The following is a 27,305-nucleotide window of genomic DNA, read 5'->3' as shown; positions in this document are numbered from 1 at the left end:
AGTAGTGTGAAGTATTTTCAGTTCTAAAAATTGTAAACACACACAGAATTATAGAACAAACATAAAAAATCCAGGTTTGATAAATGGCAATATTTTGTCATACTTATCTCAAATCACACACACACAGCTTACAGACAAAATTAAAACCTCTTTTGTAACTCCCATCTGACTCTCTCCCTTCTCTCTCTGCAGATGAAGCCACTGTTCCGAAATCATGTTTTTAAAAAATATTCACTCTTTACATTGCAACTATTTGAATAATATTTATAGAGTAGTCCACCATGATTGCATTAACTTTCTTCAGTTTTTGGACATTCCTGGAGGTGACAATTGTCTTGTTCCAAACTATTCTTTCCACTAGAACATAAACATCATAAGGGCAGAGAATTTTACGTTTTAGTCATGGAAATATTTTCAGCCCTTAGAACACTGCCTGGGGCAGAAGAAGTTCTAGGTATATATTTGTTGAATAAATGACTAAATGATTCAATAATTATTTTCAGTTTCCCTTAGAATAAACTTCAAATTATTTACCATGGCTCACAAAGCCCTCCAAGCATTGGCCTCTGCCTCTCTTGCCCCACTCATTCCCTCCACCCCATCCATAGTCTCTGTTCCTTTTAAATTCTTGTATTCTATGCCCTAAACTCTTCTCTCTCATTTTAGTTTGGTCAACTTCCACCTTTCCTTTAATTCTTGTATGACCAATGTTCATGGAAGAGGCAAACTTAAAACCCATCTAAGTTGCTTCCACTGATACAGGATCCTATGTCCTTGGGTGTTCTCTGGTGTTAACACTCAGCATTTCACTATTCTCTGTCAATATTTAGATAATAGTCTCTAAGAGGGCAGGGATTCCAGCTATCCTATTCCCTGCTAACACAGACATCGGAAGAGTGTTAGACAAAGAATAAAAACTTGCTGTCTCCATGAGAATAAGTTGGATTAGGGCCGTTGTGTTCTGCCCTCCCTCATCCTCCATTTTTAAATCTTTTTCTTCTTCTTCTTCCTGGTTTTCGTGCCAGATTCTCTTTCTCACTTTTCCTCATCCTGGTTCCTGCCAATTTATGATAGCTATTAAGAATATAACTAGCTTTGCGGCGCCTAGTTGGCTCAGTGTGTTAAGCCTCTGCCTTCGGCTCAGGTCATGATCTCAGGGTCCTGGGATCAAGCCTCACATTGGGCTCTCTGCTCAGCGGGGAGCCTGCTTCCTCCTCTCTCTCTGCCTGCCTCTCTGTCTACTTGTGATCTCTCTCTGTCAAATAAATAAATAAATACATAAAATCTTAAAAAAAAAGAAACTGGCTAGCTTAAAATTTATTTTAATGACCTAATTAGTAGAAATACATTCTCATAACATACTCCAATATTATATGCATATATGTTTATACACACCTATGTGTGTGTGTTTATGAAAAAGTCACCCACAATCCCAGCACTCACAAACACCTTTTCCTACCAATGAGTCATCTTCATTTCAACCATCTATCATATGAATAGACACAAATATACAGATATATGGATAAATATGTAGACAGATATTAATGTCAGTTTATTGCCACTTTTAGTTGTTTTTCTGAACAATTATTCAATTGTTAGTTGGCTCATATCTCTTGACCATGCTACCATTCTTATAGAATTGGTATACAGGATTAAATAAATTAACATTTGTAAGATTTCAAACAGTTCCTGAAACGTAGAAAGCATCATGTATGTGGTAGTTGCTATCTATTATCACAATGAGGGCACTGACCCAGAGGTGACCTGAGCTGTCATGTTATGGGGCTGCAGTAGAGTAACTACAAACCAAGTGGGTGTAAGGAAGACTTAAAATATTCCCTGAAGCTAGCCCCAGACATCTCTGTGGTGGCTTTGGAAGAGCTGAAGTAATCAGAGCAGTTTCCTGGCTAGAGAGCAGCCCCAAGGGATCTGCTACTTTGATTCAGAGTCAGTGAGACAGAGTCGCAAACACCTATAGGCTACTTGGAAAAATGCCGTAGATCTCAATTAAAGGTTAAACTTCACATGATATCAATGCAGAGACCTTTCCAAGTTTGGCAGTTATTGCTCCCACCTTCTCCTCCCCTACTCCCACATACCCACCCACTCACATGTATGCATGCAGCCAAAGGAAAAGCCTCTCATTCTGCTTGAAAACCTCTACTGGCCCTACACTGATTACAGGATAAAGTCCAAACTCTTTAGTTAAAGCCTATTGTCACAGGATGGCCCTAATATGTACTTTCATCTTCATTTGTTACACTCCCCACAATCTTCCTGCTGGTTGACATACATCGACTGAGTTTCTCCCCTGTGCTAGGCATCATGTCAGATGCTGGGAATGCAAATATGATTGAGATAGAGTTACATCCTTGGAAAACTAATGATTCAGTAGGAGAGGAAGATAAAAATAAAGGCCATTAAAATCCAGTTTGAAAACTGACCTAAAGAGGGAAGGATAATTTGCTTTAGAAATACCGTATAGGGGACTTCTCAGTCTAAGAACATCAACCAAGAGTTCAGAGAGAAGGTGACATTTGAATAGCGTAAGAAAGGATTGAGTCAGAGTTACTCAAGTAAAGAGGAGTAAGTGCCTTCCAAGCAGAGAAGATAACACAGGTATGGACATACAGGAATAAAATGGTATTGTGTATATATAATGTATTATAAACAGTCCTTGATGCTAGGAGGTAAAATGAGAGTTGCCAAGTGGTAGTGACTGGAACGAGAAAGGTTATAGAAGGGTGGAGATGAGAGGGAATTTTGTATGCCACGTTGAAAACCTTAGAATGTATCCAGTAGAGATACAAAAATTGCTAAGTGTTGAACAATGAAGTAAAAGGACAACTCTATTTTGGATACATTATCCAGCAGTAACATGAAAAGTAGACTTAGAGTTATGTGGCATACATTTGGGAATAGGGAAGTACATTGGGAAATTACTGCAATGCTCAGATGTGAGATGATGAGAACCTGGTCAAGGGAAGAGTTGTACAAATGGAGAGGAGGGGAAGGAATAAGAATATTTACAAATTCAAATAGCCAGGCTTGACAAGTGAGTGGATATGGGTGGCCAGGCATAAAGAAGAGTCTAAGATGGCACACTTCATTTTGGTTAGGGCACCCAAGAGAATGGTGGTGCCATTTAAAGCCTTGATGTTGCACACACCTTCCAATATGAACCTCTTCACTTTTTAAAAAAAAAGTGAGTTGAAGATTATGCCTCAAGATTATACTTTTTTTTTTTTTTTTAAATCTGCCTGCTGAGCAGAGAGCCTGACACAGGGCTCGATCCCTGGACCCTAGGATCATGACCTGAGCCAAAGGCAGAGGCTTTAACCCACTGAACCACCCAGGCGCCCCAAGATTATACTTCCTCCAATTCCCCATGTTAAGTATGCTCTCCTTCATTTTTCCATAGTACTTTGTTCATTCCTCATCTACCCGCAGCACAAGTATACTGTGTTGTTACTGTTTATATGCTTTCCCCCCCACTAGATTTTAAGTTTCTTGAAAGCTTTGACTATATTTTGTTTTTCCAGCTCCTATTACATTTTCTGGCTCAAACTAAGGAGCTTGTTAAATTAATTAATCCATACCTGAAAATCTCAAAGACTTGTCAAACTGATCTAAGACAAACCAAAATATTGATCTTTATCAAAGAATGTATTTATTTCTTCAGTCTTCAAGGCAGAAAATTTGGTACCTTTACATAATATCTACTGCAGCCAGTTCACTTGTATGTCCTGTCGATTCTGCTTCAAAAGTATATCTCCAACCTTCCAATGTGCTATTTAGTCCAGGACACCAAGAACCCCTGCCTGCAGTAGCCACCCAACCTGTATCCCTTTCTCCCACATTCCATCCCTCTCCAAATTATTCTCTTGGACAGCTACCAGAATTATATTTTTGAAAATATACATCCAGTCATGTTGGTTTTTTTTTTTTCCTACTACACTCCCTGCAATGGTTTCTCATTACACTTCATACCAAACACTCAAATCCTAAACATGTTCTAGAAGGTTATATATGATCTAGTTCCTGCTACCTTTCTGATTTTCCCATTTGGTTACTCATACACAGACTGTGCTTTTCTCTCAGCCAGAAATGCCCTTCTCACCATGCTTAGCTAGCTATTTCTATTTCTTATTTAGGCCTCAACTAATTTCCACTTCTTCAAAGAAGAACTGCAAATTTAAATTATTTCTTCCCTAATGCTTTTATTTTTTAAATTGTGTTCTTTTATTTCATATTAAACACAATTTGTATGTGTGTGTACGCTGTAACTCATCCATTCAACTAAGTCTATTGAAGGCTTGTGTTCAGCTCAGCGTTGAGTTGGCTCTGGGAATACCAGGATGTATGGGTATCAGAAAGCTCATGGTCTGATGGTGAAAACAGGACTCAAATACTATTAGAAGGCACGTGGATGTTTTATTTATTTATTTTTTAAAGGAAGTCTTCCATATAAATATTAGTCCCTGAAGCAAAGTCATTAATGTGAACTGATCTCAAAAGGTCCAGGATCACAGGATTTGTAGAACCAGGCTTTTGGAATTGCTAATATGACTACCCTGGTTAATCTCTCACCCTGTGAGGGATGGAGTTTAACACTGATTTTTATAGTCTCTCAGCCTCTAGGAGATCTATGTTAATTGTAAAACCACTACATGACCTGATATCCCCCTCGATGGGTCCTCTGCCTGGACTGTTTTTTCTCTTACTTTTCTTGAAAACCAAATTGTATAGGTCCTTTCCTCATATTCCATGTCCACAAATCTTCCCTTTTATTATAATTGTACTAATATTTTTACCTTTTTGCCTCCCTTATTAAATTCTTTTTAAAAAAGATTTACTTATTTATTTGGGGGGGGGTAGATTCTCTACTGAGCATGGAACCCAATGTAGGGTTCAGTCCAAGGAGCCCGAGATCATGAGGCAAAATCAAGAGTCAGCCACTTAAATGACTGAGCCACCCAGGCACCCCCTTTTTAACTTCTTTAAGATAGATGTTGCAGCTCTATTTCTTTATATTTATTTTAATGGTAGGCAAATAGGCATGTAACATATGCATTTAACAAATGTTTACTGAATAAATTGGAAGAAAAGATGAAGGGTATTATATTCCGTTTCTGTACTGTAAAAATTAGAAATAGCTATGAAATATAATCTTGATAACACAACGATGTATCCCTTTACATGTTTGTGAGATAAAAAGAACCCAAACCAAAATAACACAAAAGCCAAACAGACAAGACAAACAATAATGGCAAAAACAAAAAAAACCAAGCAGACATGAGTTTTACCTTGCGCTAACATTATTCAAAAACTCATTAGTTAGAGCTTCCTGGTTTAGACTAAGGAAAAGTGTGAAGAGTATCAAAGTTTTAGACCAACTTCCACCCAACTCCATGCTACGTTTTTGCTCTTGGATATGTCTTTTTTAGTCTTTTCCTGGCTAACAGCTCTCCCATTCCACTTCAAATGATGGTTAACTGGAGGCCTGCTTAGGACCTTCTGGGAATATCTGGAGAATGGGGTGAAAAAGTCCAGTAGAAAACCTAGGAATTCTGATCTACTTTGGGGGTGAAGTTGGGAATATTGACCAATCTCTTCCTGAGATGTTTTTATGATTAGCCCAGGCATTGGGAAGGCTTCTGTCACTAAGGGAATTCTTCATCACATGAATAAGACAACCAAGATGAGAAATACTTGGAGTTGTGACCCCATCCACCCATGTCTTTGTCCTTTTGCAGTTGATTTTGAGGTATGTACCCAAGTTGACAATGTGATACATGTACCTGTAAGGTCATCAGTGGGCCACGACCCCAGCTGGCATGCCTTGCAGGTGTACTCATCAAAGACATACTCATTTTCTTTACAGGGTGTACAGGTCCAACAACAGCTGACTTCCCCCTTCCGGATCACCTAAGGTAAATATTTAAAATTTTGATTATTTTTTTGTATAGAGAAAAATCCAGCAATCTGTTATTCAAATATGCTGCTTTGCAAAACAGAAATGGCTTTCACATAAATTATTTCAAATGGTATCAGATAGACAGGATAAGTATTAATATTCTCATTTTATAATCACAGAAACTGAAGCTGAGTTTAAGTGATCAGTCCGCATCATAAAATTAGTTGGTGATAGGGTCTGGAATTAAATTAAATGCAAGTCTTTGGATACTTAGCTTTAGATATCTATATTTAAATAAGTGCCTGTGTTTATGCTCATATATAAATACAGTCATTTACATATTTATGCGTGTAACTGAATTTTCCCCAGAGTCTGTGTCCATCTTTACCCGAAATTAAGAAATTTTACTCTGTGAATTTACCTTGACTTCCCTCCAGTAGTTGAATAATTGTTAGCAAAAAACATCATATACCTGCTACAGTTCAGAAATCTACCCATATTGATTAAAAAATCATTAAGAATTTCTACTGAATTAAGAGGTAGAACATGATTTTTATTTTTTCTGGAGTTTGTCTCTTGGTCTGTTTCTACTCAAAATCTGCATCAATAACTCACAGCTCATTCTTTCCTACTCTAGTAGCTTTGATTTGCTTGGGATGACAGTGGATAAGATCTTTGAGACTATTATATACCCTTCATCCATTAGATTTTTTTTAAGGCAATGGGAAATAATTGAAATAATTTAGCAGCTGAAGGAGTCCCAGATGTTATTCTTTAGAAATGGATGTCTTTTATTTTTTTCCACCACTGGTGCATGCATAGCCTCTGTGGAGTAGAGACAGCATTCATTAAACATTCCTATAAATAATTAAAACTGTGATTAATCACCAGCAATAACCAGACACAGTGATGATTATACCGTAGATTCCTTGTCCTCCATGCTGACTCTATTACTGACAGTAACCATGTCTGGATACTGATAGCCAGATACCATTGGAATCTGGCACCTCTTTCTTTACATTTTCTATCCTTTTGTTGGCTCTTGACACTGCAAGCACACAAGGAGAGAATGATGATGAAAGGGTCTGAATCGTCCTTTCTTTAAAATAACCAGATAAGTGAGGCAGAATCACTAATTAGACCTGCTTAATCTATCTAAAGTATTCTTCATAATACTACTATTCATTGACTGTTTTCTGCATGCCGCATGCAGTTATCTCATTAAAACATCACAGGGGCTCTGTTTAAGGTGATTGGTTTTATTTTGTTCTTTTTTTTTTTTTTAAGGGAGAAAACTGAGGTATAGTGAGCTTACAATGGGCACCAGGTGATGTATGGAAGCATGGGATCACTATACTGCATACCTGAAACTAATATAACACTGTATGTATAACTAGCTGGAATTAAAATAAAACTTAAAAACAATATAGATAGGGTTCATGATATTTTGAAAGATGTAGTAGAGAGTCCTGGCCTTGAGAATCAAGAGGCGCTATGGTTCTAGTCTTTCTTGTAGCCACTAAATAAAATAGTTGTGCAGCTTTGAACAGTCCCCCAGCTGACCCCAAGACCAATGCTTTTAAAATAATATCTAGCTGTATAGGCTTTCCTGAGGATTAAATAAAATAGCACAGTGATTTGTAAACTGTAGGATACTCTAAAAGTGTTAGCTGTTTTATTTGTAATATGCATATAAATATATACATAGAGAAATAAATTTGATTTTAAGGTAACTTCAACCACACTTGGTAAAACTATTGTTGGACAATTACTAGCTTTGTAATGCAAGCAAGCATTTGAAATACTGAAGAATTCTCTTTCTTAGCAAGGCAGGGCATAGAAAAGCAGTTGCATTTTTCTTTCTAAAAATATGCCCACTTCCATGCTTTAGTTTGCACTGGTGTGTAAATTTCAGGATTTTTTTTTTTCAGTTTTTTTTTTAAACCAAAATAATATCATTTCCTTTTCCAAGTAATTCCAATATTACAGTTTTTTGTTTTTTTTTTAAATTCTGGTGACAGCTCTGTATGTCTGCTTCTGATCATTCAGAATTGATTTTTTTCACTTGATATATATGTTCTGTTTCACGCTGATTTTGAGTATAAGAAGTGATAATTCTGTTACATAGTGATTCCCATTCTTTTTGAAGACTTTGGAAGTAGTGATGCTTCCTTTATGAATAACCATATGTAACACATTTGAACCTTTGCCAGACCAAGTGTACTTCCATCGACACTAAGTTAACAAATCTGAACAATGGCATGAGGTGTTGACATCTTTAATGAATTTGCTCAATGACACCCTTAAACCATATTAAGAAAATGTTGTCAATTGTATATTTAGTGAAAAATGATATATGGTTAGGAAAATAAAATTTGGAATTAAAAAGACTAAATAAACATTACAGATTAACTAGTATTAAAAATATGATACTAGGGAGTCAAATTCTTCCATCATGTAAGTTATTCCCCATAGAATGGGGTAGAAAAATATATATTAAAATATCTCCCAAATCAGCCATTCAGCATTTTGAAGTTATACGTTCAAGCTGTCTTGCTGTGAAAGGTCAAAACAAATAATGTCCAGGTGATAATTTACACAGGCTTATCTTTCTGCATGAGGAAATGGAAATTACGAACAATCAATATTCTGAGTGAGTCTAAAAAGAATTTCACATACAGAGTGTAATTGCAAGATGACTGGGCAAGATGCAGACTGTCACTGAATATTAAGGGTTGGCAAACTTTTTCTGCAAGAGACCAGATAGTAAATACTTTTGGCTTTGTGGGCCAGATAGTCTCTATTGGAATTCAACTCTTCAACTCTATTCATTATAACATAAAAGCAGGCATAGACAATACATGAAGAAATGAGCATGGTGTACTTGAATAAAACTTTATTTTTTAAAAGATTTATTTATTTATTTGAGAGAGACAGAGAGAGAGAACATGGGCACATGAGTTGAGGGAGAGACAAAGGGAGAGAGAGAGAATCTCAAGCAGACTCCCCACTGAGCACGGAGTCCAATGTGGGCTTGATCCCAGGACCCCTGAGATCAGACCTGAGCTGAAATCAAGAGTCAGACACTTAACCAACTGAGCCACTCAGGCGCCCCTCAACAAAACTTAATTATAAAACCAAGCAGCAGACTGAATTTGGCACATGGATTGTGGTTTACTAACACTTGTTGTGTACCATAACAAAACATACAGAAATTTTTAGTTATTCTATAAGCTACTGTGCCATTTAGCAGATACTAATAAATTTATATTTATCTTTATTTATCTTTCTTCTTTCTGGTTTTATGCTTATCAAATCTTCAGAACTACCTCTTAAAGATCTTACAATTAATACTGAATTACTTCAGTTTCATTTGTAATCATCGATGAATGAACACCTCAAATGTTCCAAACAGGGTAAACCCGAGGTTGACTGAAAAGAGTAAGTCCAACCTCTCTAGGTGTATACACTGCCTGAAATGTTGTACTGAAATATTTAAATAAGTATTTGATGAATAAATAATTGTGATATCATTTTTCTTCCCCTAGGTATTATACACCAATAACTAAACTTACTATTTTTATTATATCTTCATTCTTTCTTTTCTGACTTTTTATTTTCTGTAACTGTGGCCAGAACTTACTCAGTCTAAAAGTAACTTTTCAATGCCCTCAAGCTACCAGGACTGCCCCTTACCTGCTTCTTCTTGCTGCTCAGTTGCCCTTTTATCTTGTTTAAGATCCAAGTTCTATTTTCAGAAGGCTCCAGATGAAGGGCTAACTCCAATTTTCCTGTCTTTCCCTCAGTTCTTGTCTTCCTTGACCTCTCTCTTCCACTGATCACCACTTAACATAATAGTGTGCTCTCTCGTTCTATCTCTCCCTGGCCTTGTTGTCTTTCACTCTACTTTTTCTTCTTGCTTTATGCTTTCAAAGCAGATCTTCAAGATCTATTCTTGGTCTACTTTTATTTTCTCTTTCAGGGTCAGTGACTGATCTACTTGAACAGCTCCCACTGCAGCTCTAGTCAGTTAACTTCTAAATCTGTATCTTCAGCCTTCTCATTGTTGTAGACCAATGTTTTCTATCATTGGCTAGATATCTCAAGTTTATTGATATAAACTAGCTCGTTATTTTTCTCTAAAACCATTCCCATTTTTCTATGCTTGATAATGACACTTTCTAGCTACTAAGATTGAAATGGTGATTGATTGTCATAGACTTCTTTTTCTTCTCCAACACTACATCCAATTGGTAACCAGGGCTGACTGAGTATACCTGTCTATATAATATTTCTCTCAAACATCTCCCCTGCTCCCTCTCCATTTTCACTGCTCCCTCCATAATCCAAGCTTCTTGTCACCATTATCACAGTGTCCTTATTTGTCTCTTCTTTCTCTATTCATGTTTCATAGCTACTCATACCTCTCACCTACTATAGTCTAGCTTATCTCAACATCTTTGTGAAGATTACTCTGACTCCTGGTTAATAAAAATTAAATTCAACCTGCTTAGTATGACATTCAAAACTCTCCACAAATATGGCTTCAATCTATCATTTTGACTTTCTCTTTAATAATGACTATTTAAAGCAATGAACCCTAGATTATTCAGTTATTCCAGAACAATCTTCAGTAGACTACTTCTGTATTTTTCCTATTACTGTTCCTTCTACATAAGTGATCATTTTCCCACATCTCTCCCTGAAATCGTATCAGTTCTTCATGGTCTGATATTTTACTCAGAATAAAACTTTTCCTTTATTTTATATGAACTTATATACGTGGTCTTTTTCTTTCTTAATGAAGTCATTGCATTTTATATGATGTTGCTTATTTGTGCCCATTTTTCCTCAGCTAGACTATAAATCTTCTGGCAGTGAATGTGTGTTACTTATTTTTGCCCCATTGATATAAACTATTACATTAGCAGGAGTTTGATAAATATTTGTTAAGTTAATTAGAAATTAATGTGGTTTCCAACTGTGAACTATTTATCCCCAGGAAACATGTCTTTAAAAGGCTTACATGAGTATAAATGGTGTGGGGAAGCATGACTCAACAACTGGTTCAATCAGTCTTACTATTAAGATTATTGTGGGTCATACTATCAGAAGGAATTAATGAGAGAAAAGTAAACAAAACAAAACAAAAACACCCCCCAAACCCCACAAAACACAATTTCTGACATTAGAAGCTTATAATGTAAAAAAGCAAATATCTAAATTTTTTAGAAATAGCCAGTAATGGGGCACCTGGGTGGCCCAGTTGGTTGAGTGTCCAACTCGGTTTCTGCTCAGGTCATGATCTCAGGGTTGTGAGATTGAATCCTGTGTCAGGCTCCATGCTCAGTGCAGAGTCTTCTTGGGATTCTTTCCCTCTTCCTCTCCCTCTGCTCTTCCAACCTCCCTCCACTGCATGCACACCCATACATGCATTCTCTCTCAAATAAATAAATCTTTTTTTAAAAGAAATAACCAATGATAGTGAACACTTTTGAATTTATGACAAAAATTTTTAAAAAAGACTCCATTTTACCTTTATCTGGCCTTTCTCACATGGTTCACTGCACACGGATCTGATGATGTTGTTTTTCTTGGACCATACTTCATCATCATCCATTTTTAATTCTCCATTGTCCCAGCTTCCAACATTGATATAATCAAAATAATCTTTTCCCATTTCCTTGAAATTCATTATTTCATACCTGAGGAACAAGAATATAATGATAATTCAGCTAATGATATAAGTTTTCAGTGATGAAAAAGCAATAGATTTCATTTCCCAAAAATGTATCTACTGTCATATTAGTGACACTGGAATTTTCCATGATACTAAGCTGAGAATAACAAAAAAGCCTGTTTGCTTCACTTTCTCTTAAGAGACTTTTTTTTTTCTTTTTACCATCAAGCTTATACCTGAAATAGATGATAATCCCATGTGAGAAGGTGACTTGACTTCAGCAGGATGAAAGACAGTTTTGAAATAACTTCAAGAAGTTTAAACAAGTACTACTGTTAGGCTTCTAAAAAAGGTAGAAAGGTTTTTTTTTTTTTTTTTTTTTTTAATCTCCACTCAAATAAAATGACAAAATTTTCCTTTACTAACCAAGTAAGAAATTTGGTAAACCTCTAATCTTGTCTTCAGCTTTAAGGAATGTGGATATAATCTGGATAGGGCCTGATCTTACTTTTCCTTTTATCAACGGCAAAACTTATTATATAAAAGATACTTTCAGGAATGATATTTACAGTAAGTCTGAAAAGAATTTATGAGGTTGGAAGATGACAGCAGAGTAGGAGGATCCTAGACTCGTCTTGCCCCTCAAGTACAATTAGATAACTATCAAATCATCTTAAATATCCTAGAAATCAATCTGAAGACTGGCAGAAGAAACTCCACAACTAAAGATAAAAGGTAGGAAGCATGGAGACTCAGTTTGGGAGAAAGAGGTTATGGCTGCTGTGGTGGGGAGGCAGCCACTGTTGCAGAGAAGGGTGAGAGACAGACTGACACACAGGAGACTGCATGAGGAAAACGAATCCCCATACCAATTGACTTGGAGGGTAAGAAGGCCTGAATTTCATGAGTTCTTGCAAAGGGTGGGGTTTAAAGCTTAATGTTCTAAAGGTCAGTGGGCTTGGGCCCAGGAAAACCTGGAGGATATTGGGGCTACTCTTGTAGAAGAGGCAGGTAAATAACCTGCAGACATGCAGCATGGAATCAGATAGCTGAAGAGTGTCTGAGGCACAGAGTGGTGAGGTTATCTGCTCATTTTGGAGCATGTCTTAAAGAAGCACCATTCACAGAGAGACTCCACGAGGAATGAAGGAAATGGGAAGTGCCATTTCCCTGCACTGCCCTTCAGCATAAACACAGAGGTACCTGTGGTAACCAGCCCAACACGGACCACTCATTACCTAACTTTCTTAAGAAACTCTGACCCATGCTTCAGTGCAACTGCCCTTCCCAGTCAGTCTTGCCTAAATCTCAGCATGACAGGCCACTTCCTCAAGAAGACTGGACAAAACCCCAGCTTATACCACATCTCCCAATGCAGGAGTTTTTTGATAATTTGATAATTGACTTTTTCTGCTTGACTTATTTCACTCAGCATAATCTCTTCCAGTCCCATTCATGTTGATGTAAATTTGGGTATTCATCCTTTCTGATGGCTGTGTAATATTCCATTGTATATATGGACCACATCTTCTTTATTCATTCGTCTGTTGAAGGGCATCTTGGTTCTTTCCACAGTTTGGTGACCCTGGCCATTGCTGCTATGAATATTGGGGTACAGATGGCCCTTCTTTTCACTACATCTGTATCTTTGGGGTAAATACCCAGTAGTGCAATTGCTGGGTCATAGGGTAGCTCTATTTTTAATTATTTGAGGAATTGCCACACTGTTTTCCAAAGTGGCTACACCAACTTGCATTTCCCACCATCAGTTTAAGAGTGTTCCCCTTTCTTTACATTAAAGGGGAGTGTTTAAGTGGAAAACACAGCTAAAGGTGAAAGTATAATGGAAACACAAAAGCAGTAAAAATTAACATTCCCATAAAAATCAGTCAAGGAACTCACAAAATAAAAGGATGTAAAATATAATAACATATATCTATCTAAAAATGGATTCAATCTTAAATGGACCATCGACTTGATATAGACTGCTATATGAAGAACAGGTTATATACAAACCTAATGGTGACCATATATCAAAAACCACTAATAAATATGCAAAGAATAAAAGGAAAGAAATCCAAATATATCTCTAAAGAAAACCAGCAAAACATAAAAGAAAGAAAAGAAAAAGGAAAATTTTCAGAAACAACCACAAAACAAATAATAAAATAACAATAAGTACATATCTATCAATAACTACTTTAAATGTAAATGGAGTAAATGCTCAAATCAAAAGACATAGGGTGACAGAATGGATAAAAAACAAGACCCATCTCTATTCTGCCTACAAGGGATTCCTTTTAGAGCTAAAGACATCTGAAGATTGAAAGTGAGGGGATGAAGAAATATTTAGTATGAAAATTGATGTCAAAGGAAAGCTGGAATAGCTAATACTTATCTCTGACAAAATAGACTTTAAAACACAGACTGTAAAAAGGACAAAGGGGACATATAATAATAAATGTACACCCAACATAGGAGCACCCAAATACATAAAACAGTTAATAACAAATATAAAGGAACTAATCTATAATAATACAATAATAGTAGGGGACTTTAACACCACACTTGCATCAATGGACAGATCATCTAAACAGAAAATCAACAAGGAAATAGTAGTTTTATATGACACACTGGAACAGATGGATTTAACAGATGTATTCAGACCCTTCCATCCTAAAACAGCAGAATACAAATTCTTTTTTAAGTGCACCAGGAACATTCTCTGGAATAGATCACATATTAGGCCACAAAACAAACCTCAACAAATTCAAGAAAATCAAAGTCATACCATGCATCTTTTCTGACCACAACAGTATGAAACCAGAAGATGATTACAACAAAAAGCCTGGAAAGACTATAAATACATGGAGGTTAAATAACATGCTACTAGAAAATGAATGGTTCAATCAGGACATAAGAGAAAGTATAAAAAAAATATGGAAACAAATGAAAACAAAAACACAACAGTCTAAATCCTTTGGGATGCAGCAGAAGCAGTTCTAAGAGGGAATAGCCATATAGGACTCTCTCAATAAGCCAGGGAAGCCTCAAATAAACAACCTTACACTGAAAGGAACTAGAAGAAGAACTAACAAAACCTAAAACCAGTAGAAGGAAGGAAATAATAAAGATTAGAGCATAAATAAATGATATGGAAACTAAAAAAAAAAAAAAACACACAAAAGAAATCAACAACAACAACAACAAAGAACAAATCAATGAAAGCAGTTTTTTGAAAACAATCAGTAAAATTGATAAACCTCTACCCGAATTTATCAAGGAAAAAAAGAGAAAGGATTCAAATAAATAAATTCATAAGTGAGAGAGGAGAAATAAAAACCAACACACAAAAATGCAAATAATTTTACGGGCATATTAAGAAAACTATATGCCAATAAAATGGACAACCTAGAAGAAATGGGTAAATTTCTAGAAACATATAAGCTACTAAAACTGAAGCAGGAAGAAATACAAAATTTGAACAGATCCATAACCAACAGAAAAAGTGAATCAGAAATCAAAAAGTCCCGACAAAGAAAAGCAGGACCAGATGGCTTCATTGACAAATTCTACCAAACACTTCAAGAAGACTTAATACCTATTCTTCTCAAACTATTCCAAAAAAACAGAATAGGAAGGAAAACTTCCAAACTCATTCTATGAGGCCAGCATTACTCTAATACCAAAACCAGATAAAGAAACCACTAAAAAAGAGAAGTACAGGTCAATATCCCTGATGCACATAGATGGAAAAATTCTCAACAAAACACTAGCAAACCAGATTCAACAATATATTAAAAAAAATCATTTACCATGATCAAATGGGATAATTCTGGATTGCAAAATTGGTTCAATATTCTCAAATCAATCAATGTGATATATCACATCAATAAGAGAAAGGATAAAAACCATATAATCATTTCAATAGATGCTGAAAAGGCTTTTGTCAAAGTACAACATCCATTTATGATAAAAACCCTCAGCAAAGTAGCTTTAGAGGGAACATACCTCAATATGATACAGATCATATATGAAAAATCAATAGCTAACATCATCCTTAATGGGGAAAAACTGAGAATTTTCCCCCTAAGATTAGGAGCAAGACAAGGATGTCCACACTTACCACTTTTTAAAAAGAATTTTATTTGGGTTATCTTGATGGCTTAGTTAGTTGAGCATCTGACTCTTGGTTTCAGCTCAGGTCATGATCTGGCAGCAGGATGGAGGCCTGCAATCAGCTCTGCATACAGTCAAATCTCATGGAGGTTCTCTCCCACCCCCATCTCCCTCACCTGACCCCTCCCTTCTACACACTCTAGCATGCTCTTTAAATAATAAATAAATAAATACATAAATAAATAAGATCTTTAAAAATTAAAACATATTTTTTCTAACCAATCTCTTACACCCAACATGGGACTCAAACTCATAGTCCCAAGATTAAGAGCCACATGTTTTACCAACTGAGCCAGCCAAGCACCCCACATGACTTTTGTTCAGCATAGTACTGGAAGTCCTAGCTACAGCAATCAGACAACATAATAAAACAACAACAACAAGGCATCCAAATCGGTAAGGTGGAAGTAAAATTTTACTATTTGCAAATGACATCATACTATATAAAAAAAAAACCCAAAACATTCTACCAAGAAACAGCTAGAACTGATAAGCAAATTCAGTAGAGTCATAGGATGCAAAATCAATGTACAGAAATCTGCTGCATATCTATATGCCAATAAGGAAGCAGCAGAAAGAGAAATTAAGAAAACAATCCCATTTACAATGGCACCAACATAATAAGATACGTAGGAATAAACCTAACAAAGAATTTAAAGACCTATACTCTGAAAAGTATAAAACACTGATGAAAGTAATTGAAGAGGACACAAAGAAATGGAAAAACTTTCCATATTCATGGGTTGGAAGAACAAATACGTTTAAAATGTCTATACTACTGAAAGCAATGTATACATTTAATGCAATCCCTATCAAAATACCAACAGCATTTTTCACATAGCTAGAACAAACAATGCTAAAATTTATATGAACCACAAAAGACCCAAAACAGCCAAAGCAACCTTGGAAAAGCAAAGCAAGTTGGATGTATCAAAATTTTGGACTTTAAGTTATATGAAAAAGCTGTATTGACCATAACAGTATGGTAGTAGCATAAAAATAGACACAGAGATCAACATAATAGAATAGAAAACCCAGAAATAAACACACAACTATATGGTCAATTAATCTTCATAAAACCAGGAAAGAATATGCAGTGGAGAAAAGACATTCTTTTCAGCAAGTAGTGCTGGGAAAACTGGACAGCAATATGCAAAAGAATGAAACAGAACCACTTTCTTTTACCGTTCAAAAAAATAAACTCAAAGTGGATTAAAGACCTAAACATGAGACCCGAAACCATAAAAATCCTTGAAGAGGGGACAGGCAGTAATTTCTCTGACATCAGTCATAGCAACAGTCTTCTACATACGTCTTCTGAGGCAAGGGAAACAAAAGCAAAAGCAAGCTGTTGGGACTTCATCGAAATGAAAATCTGCACAGTGAAGGAAACAATCAACAAAACCAAAAGGCAACCTTTGGAATGGGAGAAGATATCTGCAAGTGACATAGCTTATGGACTGGCATCTAAAATATATAAAGAACTTATAAAAGTCAACACCCAGTAAACAAATAATCCAATGAAAAAGTGGCAAAAGACATACATTTCTCCAAAGAAGACATTTAGACAGCTAACAGACACATGAAAAGATGTTCATCTTCACTTACCATCAGGGAAATGCAAATCAAAACTACAATGCAATATTACGTCATACCTGTCAGAGTGGCTAAAATCAACAACGCAAGAAACAACAGGTGTTGGCAAGGGTGTGGAGAAAGGCGAGCTCTTGTGCACTATTGGTGGGAATGTGAACTGCTGCAGCCACACTGGAAAATAGTATGGTGGCTCCTCGAAAGGTTAAAAACAGAAGCGTCCTAAGATGCAGCAATCACACTACTGAGTATTTATCCAAAGGGGGAAAAAAAAAAAAACACTAATTCAAAGGGCTACATGCACCCTTATGTCTGTAGCAGCATTATTTACAATAATGGATATTGCAGATATAGAAGCAGCCCAAATGTCCATTGATTATATTGATTAGTAAATGGATAAAGTTTAATGTGTGTGTGTGTGTGTGTGTGTGTGTGTGTGTGTATGATACATACACACACTGGAATATTATTCAACCATAAAAAAGAACAAAATCTTGCCATTTGCAATGACACAGATGGAGATAGTATAATGCTAAGTGAAGTAAATCAGTCAGTGAAAGACAAATACCACATGATTTCACTCAAATGTGGAATTTAAGAAACAAAACAACTAGCAAAGGGAAAAAATGGAGAGAGGGAGATATAAATCAAGAAACAGTTATAGAGAACAAACTGATGGTTACCAGAGGAGAGATGGGTTGGGGGGTGGGTGATTTAGGTGATGGGGATTAAGGAGTGCACCTGTTGTGATGAGCACTGGGTGATGTATGGAATTGTTGTTACTATACTGTACACCTGAAACTAATATAACACTGTATGTTAATTAACTGGAATTAAATAAAATAAAATAAGTCTGAAAATAGTTTCTAAAGCCCTCATACAATGTAAAAATATTGGAAGATACTAATACCTTGTGAGTTCTCAGCCTTTATTAGCTATTGTTCTCATTTTGAGTATGGGGATAGAGATGTAAAGAGGAAAAATTAATGCTCTTGTTTGTAAGATTTTTCTTGTGTGCAAGAACATTTCCAGAGGAGCATTTTTGAGATAATTTCCAGGACAGTGGATCGGCAATACCATCACTATCAGCTCCTGTAGACATAAATATGGGTATGTCTTAGGTACACAATGTCTTCATGTGGAAACCTATGCTTTTACCTCCTAGGATTTATAGGATTGACAGATGGTCTTTGATAAATGCCCCCTCCGCCTTTCCATGTTCAGCATAGTTAGCTATCTGGAAATTGACATGGATGGAAAACTTTCTAGCTTTTGGGTTCCAGTGACCAGATTACCATATTCAGACCAATGCTCAGTAAGGAAATGTCAAGAAAAAATCCGACATAGTCTTTTTGGATCTACACTATAAAATGATACCATTCTGTTTTTACTCCCAATCACAATATTTTACAGTAGTGTCTTTTTCAGAACGTTAATTCATTCTTAAATTGTGTTAGCTCTTCAGTAGCGTAAGGATCATCCTAAAATGTTTTATTTGCAGTAAGTAACAATTTTGAGTAGATATCTCAAGTTCACTTCTAAACCCAAAATACCAGTCTACAGGATACATAACTGAGTCCTAATACTTCCCACTTTATCACACTTTCCAATGGCTACTATGCATACAATGAGTTGAGATATTCAAAAATAGAACACTAAGGCTAAAAAAGAAATATATATGTCACTGCCTACTTCAAATATATGGGCTCCTGAGACTTTCAAAAGTACTCTGTGTGAGCCAATAAAGACTCTGTGAGCAAATAAAAGCTTTGAACTTTCTAGGCTGGGAAAAAGAAAGAATTATCGGTGTCAGCAAGCTTCTTTCTTTGCTGCTGCTGATTTGAAGGGCTGTGGAAGTTTCACTGCTCACGCCAAAGAAGCCCTCATGCCACTCCTACCCATCTTTAACTCTCACAAGGTCTACTCATACTCTGAATTTTATAGATAATGGAACCGAAGCTTGGTGAGTACCATATTGTGGAGTGCGCAAGTGACAGAGCGAAGAGAAACTCAGCCTTTAGACTTCCAGTCCAATGTTCTCCGTTAGACTGCTCTGTATCTATCTGACAAAGTGAGGAATCAACTTTCATTGCTCCTTGATTGCAGAACTCTGTTTTATGTACGAGAAACGGTAAAATGTGGAGAGATCCAATTTTTGCAAAATAAATATGAAAACTGCATAGAGTGGAAAATGTTATATTTGACAGGAAGGGATTTCAAGAAAAGTTAAACCTTAATTTTGGTTCAAACCTGTCAACCTGTTTTAACTGTGTTAGAGGTAATGAATCCTCCTCAGGGAATTAGCCTTTAGATCTCTGGTAATTATCTCTTATCTACAAGAGAAATACCGAGATGGTATCACTAGTCGTTCTGTCAGTGAAATTATAACACTGCTGTAAAAATCTCTGGTCGCCATACATTAGAAAAAGAAACAGGTAAAAATAATTCCCCATTAAAAGATTTCTCCCTTCACTTGTCAATTGGTATGAATTCTTTCAATTTTCAGAGATGGGATATAGATTTTATTCTCCATCATAAGTGAGAGAAAGTGAGTGTTGAAAAATACTCTTAGATTTTAAGTAAAAATTAAAACACATAATGGCTTCCTGTAGTTGTTTCCCATTATTTTTTCTCACTGTCTTGCTCTCTTGCTCTCTTTCACTGAGGCTCCCTGTTTTCTACATCTTTCTGCTCTTGAAACTTCCTTCTCAACACTGTGTGATATGTATGACCTGTCTTCTGTAATATCTCTTTTTCTCCTTTCTCTTTGCCTCTCCTTGTATCTCTTCCTTAACTGGCCACAGTTCATAGTCAAAATATACTGAAATTTTTTAAAAATGAATTTTATATGGCATTCAAAACCAAAATAAAATAGATAAAATCTGTTTTAACCCAAAAGAAAAAAAAAGTCTTATTAAAGCACTAAATAGAAACTAGAGGCAGGCAGGTTTCAGTTTAGCAGAACTAAAGAACTTTCTAAGTGGTTAAACTCTCTGAAAATTAGAATAGGCTTCCTTCCTCAGAAGATAATGAGTTTTTGTTTGTTTTGTTTTATTTTTATCCCAGGGGGCTGAAGCAATATGCAACAATGAGGGGGAAGGGGCTATGCAGAAATTTAGATTTATATAGCTCTTAAAATCCTCTCAGTCTATAATTCTAATGCTTAGGGGTGTGTGTGTGTGTGTGTGTGTGTGTGTGTGTGTGTGTTTTAAAGTTTGATTCTTAAATGTGTGATAAATTGTCTGTTGGTCAAGAAAATAGACACTTCAAGCACCAGTCCACGCAACAAAACAATTATAAAGATCCGTGTCTTTGGGGTTGGATTATTGGAGATTAAAGAGAAAGCACAAGGTGGCTTTGACCAAGTCCTTTAATGGTAACTAATAATGAAATCCTTTTCCAGGATACACATAGAACCATTTCATGTATAACATAAAGAAAATGGTAAAAAAAAGAAAATTAAGTTACATCCTCCTCATTTGAATTTAATGATTGTGCCTGGGAATTGCTACTGTCCTTGTTCTGTTATTAATTGACTACTTGAGAGTGGGTGCAATTCTTCCTTCCTCTGAGACTCCAGTTTTGTCCCAAGGAAAGTTAAGAAATTAAAAAAAAAAAGTCATCTCTGTGATCCTTCTGTGGGCAGAGCCACACATTAAGAACCTTCGTGCAAACCAGCTCAGTATCTTCAAATTTCTGGAGTTCTAGCCTTATTTTCTACTTGTCACATCTGCTCTGTCCACCCATTCCTCTTTTCTTGCCTCTTGGATTAATCAATTCTTTAAAAGTATTCTATTGGCTTTTTAGCTATTTCTCTCGTTAGGGGATTAAACATACATTCTTTCTTTATCTTCTTCTACTTCAAGTTAATGTTTTGTCATTTAATGTAAATTATACAAAACTTGCCATTGTAGAATTCTAGACCCCCTTTCTTTATGCTGTGTTGCCAAATAGTTTACATGCCCATATTTATTAATCCCACAATATAACGTTAAAATTCTTGCTTTAAATTGTTAGTTGTACTTAGTCTGATGTTGCCCTGCCCAGTTATGGTCAGTCCCAGGCAGTGGACTCTCTCTAAGAGGGTCAGAAATCTTTTGCTGTGAAGGGACAGTCAGTATTTTGAGGCTTTGTGAGATGGTCTTGTTTGAAACTCCTCAACACTTCCCCTGTAATGTGAAAGCAGCCAGAGACAGGCTCTAAATAAGTGGGTGTGACTGTGCTCCAATAAAACCTGATTTATGAAAACAGACAGCAGACTCCATTTGGCCTGCAGACCACAGTTGGCTGACCTGTGGTCTATACCATTGGTGGTAAATAGTCAAGGTCCATATTTCTTATCTGTAGTTCTGGAATCCTTAGAGCTCTGAAGATTATATTTTTATGCCTCACTTGGCAGCAAAACATGACCCAATCTGAACTTCTCTGGTGGGAGAACTTGACCTGCCCTGTAATGAGGCTCTGTATTGCCTATTTATCACACTTGGGATGACTATTGGTATGTTTTACTACAGAGATATTAATAAGTTGATTAAAGAATGCTGTTCCACAGCATGCTGGTGGCATTAGAGGACTGTGTTTCCTTTTCTAAATGGAAAAATGCTCAATTCTGAAACACACCTGGCCCCAAGGGTTTCCCTAAAGAATGTGGACTGATGGTGGTCTGATTCCATGTGAGGTTTAAGGACAGTGGTAAAAAGGAACTCTGTAACGGTCTGTGAGAGCAAGTTGCTACCTGTCCCTATTTCCTCTGTTTAAGACCTTCCTCCTGTGCCTCTGGCATTTTAAGGGACTCCCTAGTCACCCCAGGAGTCTCTGGTTCATTGCCCAATTTGGAATGTCTTTGGCCCAGCAGAATGGTAAATTTTACTCCACAGAAATAACAATAGAATGTCTACCAATATATTTCTCAGAAGACAGTGGCTTTTTAGTTTTGGTCTGGTCGATTAATTGGCAGGCTGGTGTATAAGGTTAGGAGTGAAGTCCTGGAGATTGAATTAGAAGCTTGGGTTGTCATGTATTAGACTGTATCTTTGGGGAAGTCACTTAATCTTTGTAAGCCTCAGTTTGTAAGGCTTCAGCTGGAAAAGAGAATGGTAACATTACCTCATAGGATTAAAAGGTAGAGTACTTAGCTAAGTGTTTGGCTCAGAACACATGTTCAATAAATATTAGTTTAGTTATTTTGTGAATAGCACTGGATTAATTGTAAGAATAAAAAGCTGCAAACCACCTTCCGGAGTCTGGTTCATGTCCTCAGAGGCCAATTAAGATTATTTATTAATGGGTTACTGTAACCCCAGCCTTTGAAATATGTGTAAATTCTCTGAACAATTGTGAATTCTTGGAAATTGTTTGCAAAATTTTATGCCTGTTGTCCTTTATAGAATATCTATAAATTTCATCTGAGTCTCACAGAGCTTCATGTTCTAAAAAAGGTTAAGAACCAAAGTCCTAAGTGCACCCCATTACAGCATATTTGGAGGATTATGAGTGAGACAGTGATGTTGTCTGATCCATTAAGGTTTCCCATCAGAATAGAGGTGAGACATTTCTTCACTATCTGGTTTTATGGAACTGGCTTGGGTGCATGACATGAAAACTCTTTGAATATTTGGAGCTATAGTCATCAAAGTTTATGAGAAAGTCCCAAGCTGATGTCAGTTCCTTAGGTATGCTCACAGGAATAATAAATCCATGTGTACATATAAGGGACTAGGCCTTGACTTGAGCCTACAGACTGAGCTCTTTGGTTGACCTACCCTATGAAGCCTTATGACAAATGTGAAATTTTCTGTGGCTCTGATGAAATGCTTGTATTCCCTGTTCCCCATGGGTATACTAAACAGCCAAAAAGAAGAAAACTATATATGAAAAGTCAGCTTATCTTGGCAGAGAACCTGCTTGGAGCAATATTCTTCAAGTCTCTAGAAGAGAGAAAATATATAGCTTTCCTCTTGGCTGCATGACTTGGAACTAGCTGTCACTTAGCAGTTCAGCTTGTGACATGGTAACAGCTGCCCCAGGGACCAGCTCCAGCTCACCTCAGCAGTACAGAAACCAGCTAGAACCAAGGTGGCTGGTACGCGGGTGGGCACGTGGGGTGTGAGTCATGGAGGGAGTCGCGAAACCTTCTCTTGGCAGGGTCTGCTGCATACAGAGTGTAAAGACACCCTCTCCAAGCATACATGTTAAGCATAAACTGTTGCTGGAAGAATACTTGTGATTTTTATAGTGGGAGACCACAGGACCCTGATTGTGCCGACGTAAGGCAGCGTGAAGAGCCAGCCCTGCTACAGCTCAGAATATCATTTCAGTGACAATATCCGTCATGGATTAAAAGTCTCATGTGTAGAGTCACTTAAAAATTTAGAGTAGGAGATAGATGTGAATTCTGGTAAGTTCTAGTTACCTAATGACTTCCCTGGAGGCTGATCTGTAATAATGAGTAAGTTCATATTTCTCAGGCTCCTCTATAAATAACGAAAGGTGGAATTTCAGAGTAAAAGGCAATTTAGTTCTCAGGAAAGGAGAAAGTCCTCTAGCTAAAAGATAATAAAATAAAATGACTTATAACTTACTATAGGTATGGCAAACAATGTAATAGCACCTCAGCCAGATTTCTGAATTCCCAGAAATGGAATTGTTCCTGTTTCAGAATAGATCTATGGCCCATGAAGAGATCAGAGTACAGGGAATAACATGGAAAAGATGTACAGAGAAACCACAGAGCTGATTTTTGAGTTTCTACCATAACATGAGGCTCCTGTCTCTAAGGGTGGGTCTCTGAAATGGGATGATTCCAAGAGCCTGTTTTGGAAGTCAGCATCAATATGTATACCTGGCCACAGAAAATGGGGCTCCCCTTCTCAATCTTTAATCCTTTTGTGATGTCAGAGTTGGCCAAAGATGACCAGTAAGACTAGATAACCATAGAAGAGAGAAACAGGCATGTCAGGATCAACGGATGACTGTTCACATGCTATTGTCTAAAGGAAAATAGTAACAGTACCTTCCTGGAGAGTCTCCATTCTCATCAAAGAGGATCATATCTCCAGAAACCCCAGTAAAATTGGTTTTCATCAGGGAATCCAAAAGTTTCCGTCCATCGATTGGCTTCATTGCATCACAGAGGCCTGCATAGCCTGGACAGAGGGACATCTGCATGTTGTGGAGTCCATAGGCCATGGAATAGATCGCATTGATCACAAATCCCATTTTGGAATCCTGAACGTGATGTGTTCTCAGAGTCAGAGAACCTGTTAAGAAACAAATTATGGATTAACTATGAGATTTAATTCTACTCTAGCTCTCTCCATGGATTCTGAGTAATTGGAGAATTCACAGGAATAATTTATCACAGTTAGAACCAGACTAAATGCAAAGATACAGGTGCCAGCATAGTGTGCTTACTAATTGTATTCTATTTCCAGGTTTCTCTCCCCTGAAAACCTTGAAAAATGACCTGAATTCCCAACAGTAACAAGGTTTACTTCCTTTAATACCAATCTCTGGAGATAGATGCAGAACACTGTATTTCTGGACCAGAAAATTTATCCTAAGGACAGATTAATCTCCTTAGTACTCAACAATGATAACATATTTCTTTGGTTTAGAAATCCACAACAAATCTCTAGTTCCCAAATTATTAAGTTCTAGCTTAGCAAATGCGATTTTCTACCATCTTGCCTCAACTTACCTGTTTAGATTTATCATGCACCACTTCCAACCTCAAAGCATATGCTCTCCATAAACTAGCCTATTTGGAAATTCTAAAATATAATCTAACATTTATGCTCCATTAATTAATTAATTATTGGAGGCTGACCTTAAGGAAAAGCTGGGTGGTTGATGATCTAGGAACAAAAAGATGAAGTGGGTATGAATTCTGAACTTAAGAAGAAAGTTGTTCAATAATAGAGATAAATTATTTAACTCCAGGGAAAGGTCAAAGGTGATCAATCTGTAACACATGTGGAGGTAAAATCCATGGAGGCCCAAAGAGGGAGAGACCCCTTCCAATGGAGGGCTCTTGGGAAAGTTTCATTAAAGAACTACCATTTGGTCTGGCTTACTGAGTCACTAAGTATGGAATGAGTGCCTATTACTTCTAACTGCTCAGAATGTGCTGGAGTTAGGGACATAATGTTGACCAAGATAAATCCAATTCTTGCCCTAGAGCTTAGATGGCACAGGAGCATCTAAGTGGGCCATTGCAGTGTGGTTTGATAAGTGCTATGGAGGACTGAGTCAGGGAGGGGCACTAGACCCAGAAGCTCACTGACGCTAACTATTATGGCTGAGTATCAGTTGAGTGAAGAGTGGAGGGAAGAGCTTGCTTGAAGGTTCATAGATGAGATAGAGCATACTGTGCTTGGGAAACTTTAGGAAGGGTGGCATGACCAGAACATGACATGGGAGATGCAAGAATGAGGAGAGCTAAAGGAGCAGAGAAGTTAGGACTACTTAAACTACATTAAAATTGCTGCATTTTATCATCAGATCCTTGGGATCCTTTGAAGTTTTAACTAGCAAGGGGTGTGACCAGATTTCTATTTCAGGAAGACCAGTCTGACTATGGTGTGGAGAAAGATCGAAAGGGCTGTGGAAGTGGAGCCAGAAAGACCCATAAAGAGGAGAGCCATGATCTGCATGATAGCTGAAGGTGGCCTGGCCTAGGGGAAGGCCATGGTTATGAGCACTAGGGTCTAGGAGGCAGAATCTACTGCAAGACCTGGTGAGCAAAGAGTGGGAAAGATTGAGACATGTAAGAACATGGTAAAAAGGTGAAAGGAACAGCCGAGATAAACACAGACCCTGTCATTTGGGGAAAAGTTTTTTGTAAGAGAGAGAAAAAAGGAATTTTCCAAAGTAGCATGGTTCTTCATAACTTTTCAAACTGTAGAAGCACATTATCCCATTCTTCTTTGCTGGCCCAAATGCTGATATTTTATTTCCCTGAGCAGAGAAACAGGTTGAACAGCATGGCTCATCCTGATACAAGTTTTAGATGGGGAATCCTGTTTCCATAAAAGAACTAGACATTGGACCCAGGCTACTTCTCACTATTCTTAAAATTCCTTTCTCTGCACAGGTGGTTTTCATACTTCCACATTTCCCCTCCTGCCAATGGAAGAAACTCTGTACTCTAGGTACTAAGTCAAATCGTTCAGGGCCACTTTTCACTCCTCTTTCCTTTATACCTTCTCAACTTTTATTTGATCTATCTTTAAAATACATGTAGAATTAAATTACTTCACACCAATCTACTTCTATCAGATTTAAGAAACATCATCTCCTGTCTGGATTACAGGGAACAGTCTTTGACTGGTCTCTTTTTTACTTTTGCCTATCCTCCCCTACTCTAGTCACTTTTCAACACAACAGCCAGAACACTTTCCTTAAAATGTAGATCAGATCATGACACTCTTCTGATCAAACTTTCCAGTGGCTTATTTATTACTGAAAGTAAAAGCGACAGTCCTTGCAATGACTTTCAAAGACATACAGGAACTTGACTCATGGTGCTCTATCCCTCATCCTTCTGATTGCATCTCCTAACACTCTACATTTAAATGAATCCTCTCTAGCCACACTAACCTCCTTCCCAATCCTCAACTGTTCAGGGATACCCTGCCTCTGGGTCCTATACTTGCTATTCCTTCTACCCAGAATGCTCTGCCATAGAGATCTGCAGAAACTGTTTCCTCCTCAGTGCAGGTATTTGCTCAAATATCATCCTCTCTGTGACACCTTCTGGGGACATCCTGTCTAAATCTCTTCTTTACCCGGTCCCCTCCACACATACATACTCCCTACCTCCTTTCCCAACAATATTTTCCTCCTTACTACCATTAAAATCCTACATGCTTGTCTTTTTATTGTCTGTCTCATCTACCCACTGAAATATAAACTCCGTTGAGGCCAGGGATTTTA

The 27,305-nt window shown here is 37.1% G+C and overlaps 1 protein-coding gene across 3 annotated transcripts in view; it reads right to left on the bottom strand.

Annotated features, from left to right (window-relative positions):
* The window catches only part of GRM5 (glutamate metabotropic receptor 5), a 513,137-nt gene that overhangs the window by 70,147 nt on the left and 415,685 nt on the right, over positions 1 to 27,305 (bottom strand). For all 3 annotated transcript variants that reach the window (XM_032852842.1, XM_032852844.1, XM_032852843.1), the window contains exons 5-7: positions 24,382 to 24,628; positions 11,454 to 11,622; positions 5,802 to 5,928 (exon numbers count right to left, since the gene is read on the bottom strand). In XM_032852842.1, coding sequence (XP_032708733.1) covers positions 5,802 to 5,928; positions 11,454 to 11,622; positions 24,382 to 24,628 — 543 coding nt within the window. The remainder of the gene's footprint in view (positions 1 to 5,801; positions 5,929 to 11,453; positions 11,623 to 24,381; positions 24,629 to 27,305) is intronic.

This window comes from Lontra canadensis, unplaced genomic scaffold, assembly GCF_010015895.1.
Source record: "Lontra canadensis isolate GAN:19392208 unplaced genomic scaffold, GSC_riverotter_1.0 scaffold7, whole genome shotgun sequence".
NCBI lineage: Eukaryota > Metazoa > Chordata > Mammalia > Carnivora > Mustelidae > Lontra > Lontra canadensis.
This window is presented reverse-complemented; position numbering and strand designations above follow the sequence as displayed.